At 39.7% G+C, this 15,320-nt stretch overlaps 1 protein-coding gene across 1 annotated transcript in view; it reads left to right on the plus strand.

The window, feature by feature from the left end:
* dnah9 (dynein, axonemal, heavy chain 9) overlaps positions 1-15,320 on the plus strand; it is a 166,469-nt gene that overhangs the window by 76,264 nt on the left and 74,885 nt on the right. Inside the window, exons 34-42 of the mRNA XM_066665380.1 lie at positions 1,430-1,557; positions 1,788-1,896; positions 3,960-4,107; positions 5,081-5,255; positions 5,493-5,666; positions 6,307-6,514; positions 7,145-7,310; positions 9,170-9,272; positions 13,776-14,015. Of these exons, the coding sequence (XP_066521477.1) occupies positions 1,430-1,557; positions 1,788-1,896; positions 3,960-4,107; positions 5,081-5,255; positions 5,493-5,666; positions 6,307-6,514; positions 7,145-7,310; positions 9,170-9,272; positions 13,776-14,015 (1,451 nt within the window). The remainder of the gene's footprint in view (positions 1-1,429; positions 1,558-1,787; positions 1,897-3,959; positions 4,108-5,080; positions 5,256-5,492; positions 5,667-6,306; positions 6,515-7,144; positions 7,311-9,169; positions 9,273-13,775; positions 14,016-15,320) is intronic.

Below are 15,320 nucleotides of genomic sequence, written 5' to 3' on the forward strand. Positions count from 1 at the left end.
CCGCTGTTCATATTAGGAAGCTGCATAAAAGAAATGATTGAATTTAACATATCTGCGAACATATTTCCATATCGCATTACATCCCCAGAACACAGGCAGCAGATTTGAAGGCCCTTTACTAAAGTGCTAAGTAGTGTTGTTATAGTAGTGTGTTTAAAGCAGAGTTATTTAAGTGGAAAATATCAGGGAAACAGTTAAATTAGCTGTTTTTGGCTGAAGCAAACATGCAGCATTTTGCGGTTAATAGACATAGTATTTCTGTAATTTCAGATCAAAAGAACAGTTTGTCCTTTGTCTAGCATCAGACAACAACCACATTTATTTTAAGAGCAACACCAGTGACCTTTTAGCTTCTCTCTCTCTCTCCCACTCACACACACACACACATACATATCTTTACAATTCTTGGTTCAGTTTTTCTGGCCACAGATCTAAAACTCAGTCATCAGCAATGAATTATTAAGTCTTTGAGAAAAGACTGGAACAAATGCACTTTAATTACAATTACATAGTGTAGTCCATCTCCTAATCCCCCTCATACATTATTAACCCCTGTTCACCCTGTTCTTCAGTGGTCAGGACCCCCACAGGACCACCACAGAGCAGGTTTGGTTTGGGTGGTGAGTCATTCTCAGCACTGCAGTAGCTCATCTGTTGCTACACCACGTCAGTGTCACTGCAGAACTGAGAATGATCCACCAGCCAAATCGCACGTGCTCTGTGGTGGTCCCCAGGGGGTCCATGAACTACAGTCTGTAATTGTAGAACTACAAAGTGGTCCTGTATGGTCAGTGGAGCTGAGAGAATGGACAGTGAGTGTAGAAAAAGGAAAAACAAGCAAAATTGAGATTAAAAATGACAAGATACAGAGAAAAAAAGACTTTTAAAATAAAGTCTCAGAATAATTTTATAAACATCTACATAAAGGAACAGTAGGTAATGTTTGAGATTTAGCTCCTGGGGCTCCCTGTGTAATTAGTTTTTAAAGCACTGTACGGAAATGAGTAGTGCTGTTTCATAGTACATAATGCAGTGTCTCCAGTGCTGAGCCTAGGGTAGCAATGACAGAGGATCTGTTCTCCCATTTACAGAATTACAAAGCTGTAATTCTAAAATATAAAATGTAGTGTTCCTTTAATTGTTGTTTTGCCTGAAAAGTAAATAAATGGCGTTCTGTGAATTTTGCACATTACTGATTCATAGATCCAGAGGTCTGAAAAATACCTACCTACTGCTCTGCCTTTCAGGGAATTCTGTTAAATTAAGAGTTTGTAGTAAATTTTGAGTCATGGTTTTGGACAAGGGTAGTGCAAGGTGACCAACTTCTTACAAAAAAAAAGTAGAGTATGGCCCCTTTAAACCTTGTTTTTCAGCTCTCCAGTCACCCACTCTTTTGCAGCATGACACTGAGAACAGGATTTCATTTCAGGCCTGTTTTCTAATATCATGCGTGAGTTGGCCAACATCAGCCATGCCGGGCCCAAGTGGATTGTGCTGGATGGCGATATTGATCCAATGTGGATTGAGTCTTTGAACACTGTAATGGACGATAACAAGGTACAGCTCTAAGTCTTTGCATTACAGTTCATTGAAGTACATTTAAACTGCTGGAACTCAGTCCTATTTCTTGCAAAGTTTCCTTACAGTATAATGTAAAAGAGTGTAATTAGCCAACTGCTTTTTACAGTCTGCATGCTTTGTTTTATTGATTTTTCCCAACTTTCACTATATCAAAATCCCCTGTGTACTGATTGTACATGTGTGTGCCTTGGTGTCAAATACTGCAGGTGCTGACTCTGGCCAGTAATGAGAGAATTCCTCTGAACCCCACGATGAGGCTGGTGTTTGAGATTAGCCACCTCCGCACAGCCACCCCTGCTACTGTCTCCAGAGCTGGTCAGAAATCTCTCTCTCTCTCTCTCGCTCTCTCTCTCACACACAGCAAAAAAAAAACTCTCATTTCATCTGTAAGGATAAAGGATAGCTTTAGCCAAGGCAATATTCCCTTATAATCTTATAATGACTCTAAATGGGTCTTTCAGTGATGGACAACATTTAGCTTATGGGTCATAAAAAATATTTGGAAAACTGTTCTACATTTGCCAATCAAAATTATTCATTATTCTATCACACATGAGATTTGTTAGCAAATGCAAGAATGATTTAAATAGCTCACACAACTAAATATAATAACAGGTTTCTACAAATTCAACCCTAAATGTCCCTTCCAATGACTACTGCAGTCTCAGAATTATTCAAGAGCACAGGTTTGCAAATCAGGTGTTGTCTCAAACACAGCTGATGCAACTAATCAAGGACTTCATTAGTTGCATCAGGTGTGCTTTAGATCACACATCAAATAACTGGAATAGCCAGGGGTTTATTGACTGTGATGTTTATTTGCATGTTACAAATATGACTACCGCGACCCTGAAATGGAGAAGCGGAAAAGAAAATGATGATGATGATGATAACAAATATGACTAATTCAAGAGAGCTGTACAAAATGTTAAGAGAAGAGATCAAGACTTGGCAGCCTGGCAGCAGGCACTTCAGGTTTCAGTTTGCACAGTAAGGCTCATACTAAATGCTATAGATCTTCATAAATGTACACTCCTACTGGCTCAAAAGCACAAGAAATGTCAGAAATATTCTGAGGGCAATGAAACAAAACTGGAACTTTTCAGGTCTATGGATCAGCGGCATGTCTGGAGGAGGAGGAATGAAGCATACCCTGGGTACAGTAAAGCCATGGTGGTGACTCGGTGATGGTCTGGGGCTGCTTTGCTTCCTCTGGCACTGGAAACCATCAGTGTTTAGAGCAAGATGGATTCAGGAAATCCTAGGAGAAAATGTCATGACTTCTCTGAGTAAGCTGAAGTTTGTGTGTCATCGGAAACGACAGGGTAATAATTCCAAGCGTAACATCAAAGGCCACAAAGGCTTAGTTTCATCACATTTGCCTTACTTGAAATCAATGGAAATCCTTTGGTGGGCTTCGGAGAAAACTGTTGCAGCATGCAGACCTGAGAATATTAGTGAACTGGAAGCCATTGCTCATGAGCAATGTGCTAAGATTCCTACGGAACACTATCAGAAGTTGGTGTCTTGCATCACGTTAGCAGATCATCATCAACAAAAAAAAAGGATCTCTTCTACCATCTAAAGACAACCCCTTGTGTGAAGGGGTTGAATAATTCTGAGCCTGCAGTAGTCATTAAAAGTGCAGTTTTGTGTACAGTTTATAGAAACTGCATTTGTTGTTACATGGTTTTTGTTTGATTGGTTTAATTCAAACAGCAGAAAGTTTGTAAATTTTGCTTAAAAATTTGCTAATCTGCAATAGAGGGTTTATGTTATTTTATTTATTTTATTTTATTAGTATATTTGATTGCAACTCCAACAAGTCAAGTCATTTAGCTTTTTTCACTACTATATAGAATATTTTTGATAATTTGCATATATATATTACTATTGCACAATTTATTTATCTTATTATGTTGACATTTTAAAACTTTCTGGAACAACACTAAAAAGTACTATAATTCAGCTGAATTTCAAATTATTTTCAAAAAATACAGCTGAACTGTACTTTTTTTTTTTATGTTGTTTTTTGTGATGTTGTTGAGAGCACTCCTGTGAGTGCATTGTGCCTCAAGGATATTAGTGAAGTAAGGTTGGATGCAAATGCAGCCCTAACTCATTGGAGGTATTGTATAGATCCATTGCTTCACAGAACACAATTCTTCTGTTCTACAGGAAGTACTGGGTGGCTTTATACCCCTCTGGCCTTCATTTGGTATTGAGCATGGTAAACATCAAAGCTTATGTTTAGCTGCTCCAGAGCCTTTCATTTAATTTAATACTTTTCTGTGGAAATGAACTGCAGTGGATGCGACTAATTGTAAAACCTGGCTGGAAACTGTATAGTGTATAATCCCAAGTTATTTGTAAAACAGGCATATTATACATCAACCCTGCGGATTTAGGCTGGAACCCACCAGTATCGAGCTGGATTGACAGGAGAGAGATACAGTCAGAGAAAGCCAATCTGACCATCTTGTTTGACAAGTACCTCCCTCCGTGTCTGGATACTCTGAGATCAAGGTAATGGCAAGAGATCTCACTGTCAGATGAAGTTTAAATTTGCTTTCCAGTCTTGGGCATAGAGCTGTATGCAAAGGTTTGGGCACTCCTGGTCAAATGGCATGCTTTGTTATCAAAGTTAAGCTAAATATTGAGATATAAGGTGTAGCACAAATGCAACGTGAGGCATTCCAATGTGTGCTGAAAGATGGAAAGAGATGGTCTTCAGTCTATATTTGAAGAGTTAAATATATCTGTTAAACAAACAAATAGTCATTTTGCACTAAAATTTAGACTAAGCTGTCATGGTTAAAGGCAGCATAGAAGATTCTACAGAACTACCCATGTTTGTGTTCTTTCAGAAGCTCCTGATCATTTAAAGTGGAACTGTATGTTTGAGTAAGAAACTAACTTTGACTTGTTCATGGTTGAAGATGAACTCGTCTCTATGAATAACCACACAAAGTCATTTGTAAGTAATCTGTAATTACAAATGTAAGTCAATATTACCCACCTATGAAGTGGAAATAGAGCAACATGCTCATCTCTTTTCAATGCCTTTCAATGTTCTGAGGTCTCTCCACTGTCGAATTGTTTCTAGATGCTGTTTATCATGGCTCAGCCAGCGGCGCACAGAGAGAAAGCCTGAGCCATTTCAGACAGAGACAAGTTTTTTTTTCCCCTGTTTACTGAGCTAGGCCTATGTACTAACACCTGAGTTCTTTCCAGTGCTCAAACGTACCAGAAAGCTAGCAAATGGTGCGGAAACATCCTCTGGCATCACATTTAAGTGTGTTCCCTGTAGAATATGTGGACTTTTTTCACTTATATAGCAATATCTTTTGACCTTGTGTGCCCAGACTTTTGGATTCCATTGTAAATACTCTGGAGTTAGAGCACAGTTTGTCACGATTGCCATTTCCTGCTGATCAGTCCAACCATGACAACCTATTCTCAGTGGTCATATCACACAGCTGGCTTCATTCTTCTCCAGATTCAAGAAGATCATCCCCATCCCAGAGCAGAGTATGGTCCAGATGCTGTGCCACCTCCTGGAGTGCCTACTGACCCCAGAGCACACTCCCCCAGACTGCAATAAAGAACTCTATGAGCTCTACTTTGTCTTTGCTGCCATCTGGGCCTTTGGAGGGGCTCTATTCCAAGATCAGGTATTCAGCATCTGTATCTGCATCCTATTCAAACACAAGCGCAAAGCCATTTAGCCACTGTTTAAGACAATACCACAGATGGGATTTAATTTCCCTCATTCGTTCCTTTCAGTGGCAGCTAAACCGTGTGCTTCTTGACGCTTATTAAACATATATCATTTCATGGCAATAAAAGTCCAAACACAGCATCCAGATCTGTATTTTTCAGATGTGTGTTTGTTTTTCTTTTCTCTGCAGCTGGTGGATTACAGAGTGGAGTTCAGTAAGTGGTGGGTTACTGAGTTCAAAACCATCAAGTTCCCTTCTCAAGGCACTGTGTTCGACTACTACATCGACCCAGAGACTAAAAAGTTTGAACCATGGTCAAAGATGGTGCCTAAGTTTGAAATGGATCCCGATATACCTCTCCAGGTCAGTGCATTTCATCTAACCATCAGACGCAAGGCTGTTTTTGTTGTTTTTCTCTGCTGTACATTTAAATTGTATAGCTATTTAAATGTAATAGTGTATTGAGTCACAATTTTAAGTAAGGAACTGTATATTCAGGTTAGATTATTTATTCTGATTAGTCTTGACTGGATTTATTTTTTTAAATATGAGAGATATTTTCCCTTGCATCGTTCCACCAATCATAATCATATAATCAAATTTAAATTATAATAAAATGTCTACTTAAAAAAAAAATTGAATAATTTAAATGGTGGGTTTGAGAACCTTGTTAAATCTTGTTGAATTGTGCACTGTGATTGGCTACTTGGAGCCTGTACTGTTATTGACTTGTTGCAGCCTGCACTGTAATTAAATGAGCTCAGATTTTCAGCTTGTTTCTGTGAGTGGGAAATAATCAAAATAAAGTTTTTATAAAGCAAAATAAAGCATTGTTTTGTACGCACCAGCAATACCCTCTGCGAGTTACTTGTTAATTGTTAAGTGTTTTTGAAGTGACCCATATATTTCAGTGATTAGTTTACACAGCAATTATCCTCATTTTCAGAATATCTAATTATATTATGTGGTTTCTCATGGCTGAAGCAGTGTCTTTGCTCTGCAGGCATGTCTGGTTCACACCATGGAGACTATTCGAGTGAGCTACTTCATGGAGCGTCTGCTGGAGAGGAGACGGCCCGTCATGCTGGTGGGGAATGCTGGCACGGGCAAATCTGTGCTGGTGGGGGGCAAACTGGCTTCCTTGGACCCTGACAAATTCACCATCAAAAATGTACCCTTCAACTACTACACCACATCAGCCATGCTGCAGGGTACGTGTGTGTGTGTGTGTGTGTTTTATGCGTGCAAATGTTTGCACAGTTGTGTACAAGAAATAGCAATTTTTCCATCTACTATATCAAAATGAAATGGTTCCAGGAAAAAAAAAATATATAAACGGGTTTGTGTTTTTTCTGGGCATCAGCTGCTCTTTGTGCTGTTGTCCTCCCCTGCCCTTTCAATCTGTTGAGTTTGATATTCATCACTTTGCGGCATGCGCAGCCATGTGTCCCTACTGCTTCCTCTGCGCTCTGCTCCCTGCTCTTCCACACCACAGATCACAAACCGCATTTTACTCTTCAGAAAATAGCAGCTGGGCAGAGAATAGGAAAAGTAGCTGGGCTACTCTACACATGCTGTATAATAACTATTCAGACACTGGGCTTTTCTACTCCTGTTTTATGCTGCTGTAATCACTTTATAAATATTTTGTACTCTTCTGCCAACTGCAATCTTATATTCATGAGACTGCAGTCTGCCAGTTCATTAGCTAGTGTTTGCATGCTTGTGTTTGCATATGCCGGAACGCAAAACATCTATTGACAAGGAACAAATGCGCATAGTGGGTTTTAGAGCAACAACAAAGCTGGATTAATTGTCCAATTTCTCTGTTGTTACTCTAGCTGTTTTGGAGAAGCCTTTGGAGAAGAAAGCGGGAAGGAACTACGGCCCCCCGGGGAACAAGAGGCTCATCTACTTCATCGATGACATGAACATGCCAGAAGTGGACGCCTACGGCACGGTGCAGCCGCACACACTCATCCGCCAGCACATGGACTACAACCACTGGTACTCAAAACACTATCACTGTATCCTAAGATTGTGTTCTGTATCCAGGGTGTGTTCCCACCTTGCACCCACAGATTCCGGGAAGGCTCCGAACCCACCGCGACCCTGAATCAGATAAGCGGTTACAGACGATGAATTAATTTATGTATATGTTGTATATTATTATTTTTCCCCATTAATTCAATCATTGTCTATAACCGCTTATCCAGTTCAAGGTAGGGGCACCAGGGCAACACACACTCACACATCCACCACCAAACTACTCACCTGAGTTTTTTTGGACCCATGGGAGCACCAAGGGGAAACCCACACAGACATGGGGAGAACATATATATATATATATATATATATATATATATATATATATATATATATATATATATATATATATATATGTATATACAGAGAGAGAAAGAGAGATTATCTGTAGATCACAGACTGCCAGTGAAGAGGCCATGAACTGGAGTAATATTCTCCCTAAATTTTGTCCTGGTAAGAAGGGCTGCTTCATTTGAACAAGCTGGAGATGAGCCACGTCTCTCAGACTCACAGTGTGTTCACACTAAAAGCAACAGAGCAACAATCGGACAGATATTCCCTATACAATTTGACTCACGTTTCAACAACAAGGGGCAAGCTCCATGGCGACAGAGCAACAAACAACAAATTGAGCTGAGATTTTCTCAACTTTATACAAATGAGTTAGGGCACAGTAACGTGACGTTTTCAACGATTGACTCCAAGACAATCACAGACGCAGCAGTGCAAAATTCCCAGCTTCTGCTCTCTGAATTGTTGTACCTACCCTCTCATTCCTGTTCCCAGTCGCGTAGTTGTAAACGTGGGAGAGAAGCTCATAACCACTGTTTCTGCTTTTCCCGTTTTATATGGGGCGTATTTGCACAGGGACTATTTGAAAACAGTGAAGCGTGGAATAAAGTAGCAGATACTCTATTATGTCTCTGGTGAACCATGAAGCTTGACCCTGTACACTCTCACACACAAAAACACGAGAGGCCTTGAACACACCCACAAGAGACAAACTTGGACCAACAAAAGCAACTTGAACCAGTGTAAAGGACTTGTTGTCTGACGGTGTTGACAGGGGGTCAGTCAGGTAAACGGCAGTAGAGCGGTCCAACCGGGAGGACACAAAGACATGAATGAATTTTTGAATATTCAAGAAAGTGCAGGAACTTTGTAGTCTTGCTCATGACAAAGCTCACATGGCCTTCAGCCCTGATTTTGATAGCTGTCACACAGTCATGTCACTTCTACAAGCGTTTCAAATATAAAACCACATCTTAACCCACTCCGGTTTAACTGCCATTACAATCTTGTACATGAGTGAAAGTGTGGGATTGACTCCCATCAGCTGGAATTGGAATCAGCATTTCTGGACGCACAAAAGCCCTACATCATACTGAAGTATAATCGCAGGCACTCAAATAAACAAACTTGTAATTCAGTGCAGCTAAGTATATCTTTCCTCCTGAAAAATGCACACGTGGGAGTGTGTTGGCAAGTAATGGCTGTGATGTGTGAAATTACGCTGTTATTCTGACTGTGGTATTTACTGTATGTGGTATTCGAGGAGCAAATTGTATCAAACTGAGAAAATTGTGATAAATGTGGCACATTTTATGTGCAGCATGGTGCAGCTGGAGAGGGTTTGTTATTAAACAGCCAGAGTGCATAGTCTCAGTTTTGCAGAATGTTTGAGGTGAATTAGACTGAAGATGGAGAGAAAAAGCTGAGGTCAGTGTATCGTTGAACTGCAGTGGATTTGGGCAAAGGCAGGCTATGCATGCATAGCATGTGTGTGTGTGTGTGTGTGACGGTGCGTTATGTCTTCTCAGGTACGATAGGAGTAAGCTGCAGCTGAAGGAGATCCACAATGTGCAGTACGTGTCCTGCATGAATCCCACTTCGGGCAGCTTCACTATTAACCCACGCCTACAGGTAGCTACAGGACATCTCACAAACTCACTAAACCCTGTCAGACGCAAAAGAAATCCAAAGTAAATGTACTCTTAAAAGCTACAATAAATCTCTTAAAGTCCAGTTGTGTTCCTTAATGAAACACTATGTTCGTTTTCTCAAGGGGACCATGTGGTTAGTTGTACCCTTCAAAAGCTTACTCAAGTTTTACATGAGGAGCCGGGGTCCTTTAATTTTACCACAGGACGGCTATAATGTTTATGATGGATTTGCACCGGATAAGAAATTTTGGAAATAACAGAGACGGGAGTGTTTTTTTTCTCTCTATTTTTATCACAGCAGTGACACTGACAAAATGGTGGAATGTTTGCATACATGTTTTTCACAGCCGTGATACTGGAGTTTTAGACTTCCTTTAGCCACTGTGCTTGTACACAGAGGAAATTGTTCTCCGCATTTAACCCAATCCATGCAGTGAAAAACATATTTTACACACACTAGTGAACACTATGGGGCTACTGCACCCAGGGAGCAGTAGGGGGTTAGGTGCCTTGCTCAAGGGCACTTCAGTCATGACCTAACGTCTCTGGGGATCGAACAAACAACCTTCCGGTTACAAGCCCAGTTCCCTAACCACCTTTCTACTCCTTCAACAGATAAAGGGCGAGATGGCAGCAAAGGCCTTTACTCACTCAATCCTTCACATTATTATTATTATTATTATTATTATAATTATTAGTATTGTAATTGATATTATAAACTGTTTATGGTAGTAACTTGATTCGGATACACATTCATAACACGGAAGCATGGAGGCTCCTATTGTGCACAAAACTTACCTATAGCTGCCAGGATGTTCCACTCCTCTGACATATGCACATGTGCAATGCTTAATTTTCACCTCATAATTAAGCGTCTCATCTGATTTATTCCTTACCGTACATTAATAAATGCCTCCTCCAATGCCTGAATTCCTGAGAAAACCCATGAAGCACCAACCTCCTAAGTATGTCTTACTACATAATTATGACTTACACTCTCATTATTATGACTTACTCTCCCATAATTGACTTATTATATTATCCCAATTATCACTCAGTAATCTCATAATTGTGATGTAATATCTTGTGCTTATGACTCAGCATCTTGTGATTATGACATTGCATCTAATAATTCTGACTTGCATTTTGTAATAATGACTTGGCATTTTTTTTCCTTCAAGTTTCCTTCAAGTAAATGGACTTACATAGAATCAACTATTGTTACTGGAAAAGAAAAATAAGAATATAGGCATATTTAGCTTTACTAATGTTGTAGCACTGTTGTAGTGACCTAGAAATATATGGATGTTATTAATAATGGTATATTAATATGTTTAATTAAGCAATATCACAAGACTAAGTGCTTATCAGTGTATAACACCATAGCCTTGAATGGGATATTGCTTAATTGCAAACTATATTATGATAACTAAATATCCATATATTTTTGAAGTATATTACTACAGCTAAATAACCCTTATTTCTGTTCCATTTCTTATTAAGTAGCAGATTCAGATAAATATTATAGCTGTTGTGTAACTGAAGTTGCATGACTGCAGTGTTTTGGAGGAAAGAAAATATTTGTCTAAAAACTTTAAGAAATATATGGATATTTAGGTATAGTAATATAGGCTGTAATTGGCCTGAGGCCGCTTCTACAAAGGTTACTGGGTCCCTTTCTCTTTTGTATCAGCCAATCTGAGAGCACTAGAGCACGCCTTTGGGACTTGATTATGGTTTAAGCTACAAGCTCCTACAGAAACTCATGAAAAGAGATTGCTAGGTACCAGCCTCAACAGAGATCTCATTACAGATGGTAATGATGTCTTCTAGGCTCTTCTGGTTACACTAATTAAACTACATGCTCTGAGGCGAAAACACCAAACACTCGAACTCTTACGCTCCAATACAAATACTTTCCTTCTTCCACAGCACTGTTGTCACACAACATTTACACAACAGTTAGCCTTTGTGAAGAAGCTGTGTTTGCCTGTGAACCAGAAGTGTGTTTGAAAAACTGTTAAAATGTTCGTTAAGCTTTAAGTGTGAGGTATCACTTTAGAATAAGACTACACATATAAAGGTTTATGAATGGTTTACAATCTGTTTATTAATGGTTGTAAACACATTAAAAGTCATTAATAATCAGTTATGACACATAGATATAAGGTGCAACAGTGATCTGTTGTTTGCCAAATTGTGAACCCACATCCATCTACACGGTTAGACCTCAGATCTCGCAGAATACTGACCTTACTTTTTCCTCTGCATCAGTCCATATTAACCCTGTCAGCTCCAGCACGTTTATTCAATTAACAATCAATGTCTTTTAATACGTTGATGATAATGTGGTGTGAACCTATGTGAAATGGCTAAATTCACATTCTCGGAGCTTAGCTTATTCTTCACCTTAACATTTTCTGTATGTTCTGACACTTTTAGTATTAGATTTCCCTTTTTATCTCAGTGTTACAAATGATTAATATCATAATTTATGTAATTTAAGGTGTTTACAATGTAATTAATAATCATGTAATAAACAGATTTTATAGTTTTATAGTTAAGTTTTATAAACCGTTATAAGTGTAGGCTTTATTTAAAGTGGTAACAAGTAGAAGTTCATACCACTAGTGATACGTGAAGCAGCAAGAAGTGGTATGCCAAATTACCTCGAAAAATGTACTACTTAATTAAAGAATTTATTCACAACTGAAAGTCTAAAGGTTTTATGTGTAAATTACATAATGTTTCACTGTTTTCAAAATTATGCCCCAGTGAAATTCATTTGTGTTGTAGAAAAATACAACATGCTATGCATACACTGTAGTTGATGTTCAGGGGACAGCTTTCCTCCACTTTTTTTCCAGGTAAGAAACACAATTTTTTTGAGAAATCCGTGTAAAGAAAGCCCAGTTTCAGTTATGTACTGGAAGCAAACACTAGAGACAAATGTAAGCAATTTGGATTTTATTATAAAAAGGGCAAAGCAAAAATGAGAAAAACAAACCGAGAACAAGCCCGAGAAATACTCAGAGGCCCAGAAGGACTAAATCCAGAGGCAAAAATAGTGATAACCTAAGCAAGAATGTGGAGTTTCAGCCTTTTGTGACAGAAAACCTTTTTAATTATCTCCCCCTGGTTTGTATTGAAATGACTCTTTCACTGTGTTCAAAACAGTGCCCTTTTCACAATTTAGTGCCCTATTTTTGGTGGTTCCACCATTTTATAGTAGTGTCCAAAAGTGGACAATTTTCAGTGCACTCAAACAGTCTCACAATTCACCACATATAGTAGTGTACAACTAAAATACACTAGCTGACAATGGTGGATTGCAGATACCCATAATGCACTGCGCTGTCATTAACTACACTCCTGTATTCAGTTCACTCTAACGCACTGTGTAATATAGGGAATAATGAATAAGGAGCCATTTTGGACACAGGCACTCTGTGTGAAAGTAACTTTATAGTGCACTATTATGGGGATCCGCCATTTAGAAGTAGTTTCCTAAAATAAAGTGGACAATTTTCTGTGCACTCAAACAATTGTACAGTGCACAGCAAAAAGTAGTGTACAACCTATGTACACTAACAAAGGACAGATTACCCATAACCCATTGCATTGGTTGGTTAAAAAAAACTGTTTCTGAAATTGTTCACTACCCTCCTGATTTTACTTCCCTAAAATATTACACTATATAGTGATTAATACAGGGAATAGTGAACAAGGAGCCGTTTCGGACACAGGGAGGGTTTGTTTACTTCCCTAAGGTGAGGACATCACACCCCTCAACTGCACTTCCTTTTGTGGGGGGACTTTATCTGTTCTTAACCAACCTACTGTGAGACACATTGGGACAGCTTGGTCATAAGGCAGATTTGCATAGACAGACATGGGTTAGGAGTTTCTATGCATTCTTTTCATATTAAACACCTTCCCTTGTTTACAGCCCCGTGTTTTCTGACTCGATTTTGCCAGGTTTAAGATCTCCCAACCACTATGGCATCATGGACAACATCGGGGTTCTATGCAATACTGGGGTAGTTGGTAGGATGAGTCTGGTATCCATTTATGATGGTATTCTTCAAGCTCACATGATTCATAAATGTCCTGTGGGTGAACCCTTCATTGTTTTTTTCTGATTATGAATTCTCAGTGTTACTGCCCTGTTGACTGCTTCTCATTTTTATGCCGGCGGGAAAGGTGCTAAAATCACACATTGTATGCTTTAGCCCTTCATATTTCACCAGTTTGTTTCTCTCTCATTTTCCCTGGCAGTATCTCTGTAGTCAGCCTCTTAGGAGCAGAGCAGTGAAATTTTCATATTATTGACTTGCTTATTTATCCCAGGCCCTCATATCTGATTCTGCCCATGTGAATGAGCCGAGTCAGTGAAAACACGGGTCCAGTACACTGTTTGTGGACAGCTCTGCAGTTGTCCTTGTGTTTGTTTATCTGAAACTGTCCATCCGTTTTTTCCCAGCGCCATTTCTCTGTGTTTGCCTTATCCTTCCCTGGAGAGGACGCTCTGAACACCATCTACTCCAGCATCCTCAGCCAGCACTTGAGTGCCGACGGATTCGGCGCCGCGGTCCAGAAGAGCGGCCCCCAACTGGTCCAGCTGGCCCTGGCCTTCCACCAGCGTGTGACCGCTACCTTCCTGCCCACTGCCATCAAGTTTCACTACATCTTCAACCTGCGTGACCTCTCCAACATATTCCAGGTACTCGGACCCTTTTTAGCTCATCAGAGCATGAATTATTCAACAGATGCTGACCGCTTCTGTACCCCAAATGCCCTTGCCAGACCTGAATGCCAATGCCAGCCAGGTTTTTAGGCCATATTTAAAGTTTTGTGGGCCTTATTATGGCCGAGTTGAGATTTATGGTGTCGCTTTCATAAGCCTTTAAGCTTCGGAGAGTGAAGACACTGTAAGTAATTTCTCTTTTAAATGAATATTGATCTGAAGGCAGAGCTAATAGTTTGAAATGGGTCTGAGGCTAATATAAAGAAAAGGAAAAAAAAGAGGGGTGGAATAGATCACATCTCACAGGGCCTACGCTTTAATGTATTTAAATGAACGTAGCACTGCAAACTTAAACACGTTTGATGGTGATCTCTTGGCAAATATCTCTGTCAAAAATCGGGCTCTTTTCCGGCACAAAGGGTCTCTTTGCTATCTTAAATGAATAATTAATTCTCACTCCTTTTTTTCAGATCCGCATAATTTGATGGAAAAGAGTTCCACTTGAGACAATAAACCTGGAAAATTAGCCCTTTTTATTCCAATTAAACCACTTTTGATGTTTCTCTCAACACTCAGTTGAGTGTTCCTTTAGTCAAATTTTTCTTTCTTTGTAGTCATGTTCATTTCACTTTCCCACAGCCGGCTGGGGACTCCACGCCATTAGCTCCGGCTTTACACGTAAACAATTTGGCGCCTGTTCTTTCTAAGTGTGACAGTTCTATCCCTCTACTTGTTATTTGTGCTGCTTTAGACAAGCTTGCAGTTGACTTTCTATGCTTTTTTTTTTTAAGAGCGAAAAAAGAAAGGAAGAAAGACGAAACCCTCTTTATTGGACCACTTTCCCTGGTGTGGAGGAGATGAAAGACGAAAAAAAGGAGCCTGGCCTCTGAACCCCTGCTCATTGTTTTCAGTGCAGCAGGAGTAATGAAGCACAGTGAGAGAGAGAGAGAGAGAGAGAGAGGGAGGCAGATGAGACACAGCTGAGAGAGCATTTGAAGTCCTGGCCTTAGTTCTGCCTTACTAATTCAGCTCCCAGTTCAGCTGCCTGAGGAGAGGCAGACAGGAGAGGGCTTCCTCTGAGCAGCCTCAAAGTCCTCTCCATTTTAGCCCTCGCCTTCACTTTTACTTTGTACTTAACTTTCCACACCCCCCCCCTCTTCGTTATTCATTTTGAACGGCTGTTAGGTTTGTGATTTTTTTAGGAATCAGCGAAACCAACAGCTTGATTGTTGGATGATTGCTTTCTCAGATATAATAATAGGGTTATGATACAGAGACCTA

The sequence above is a fragment of the Hoplias malabaricus genome, chromosome 3, assembly GCF_029633855.1.
Source record: "Hoplias malabaricus isolate fHopMal1 chromosome 3, fHopMal1.hap1, whole genome shotgun sequence".
NCBI classification, from domain to species: Eukaryota; Metazoa; Chordata; class Actinopteri; order Characiformes; family Erythrinidae; genus Hoplias; species Hoplias malabaricus.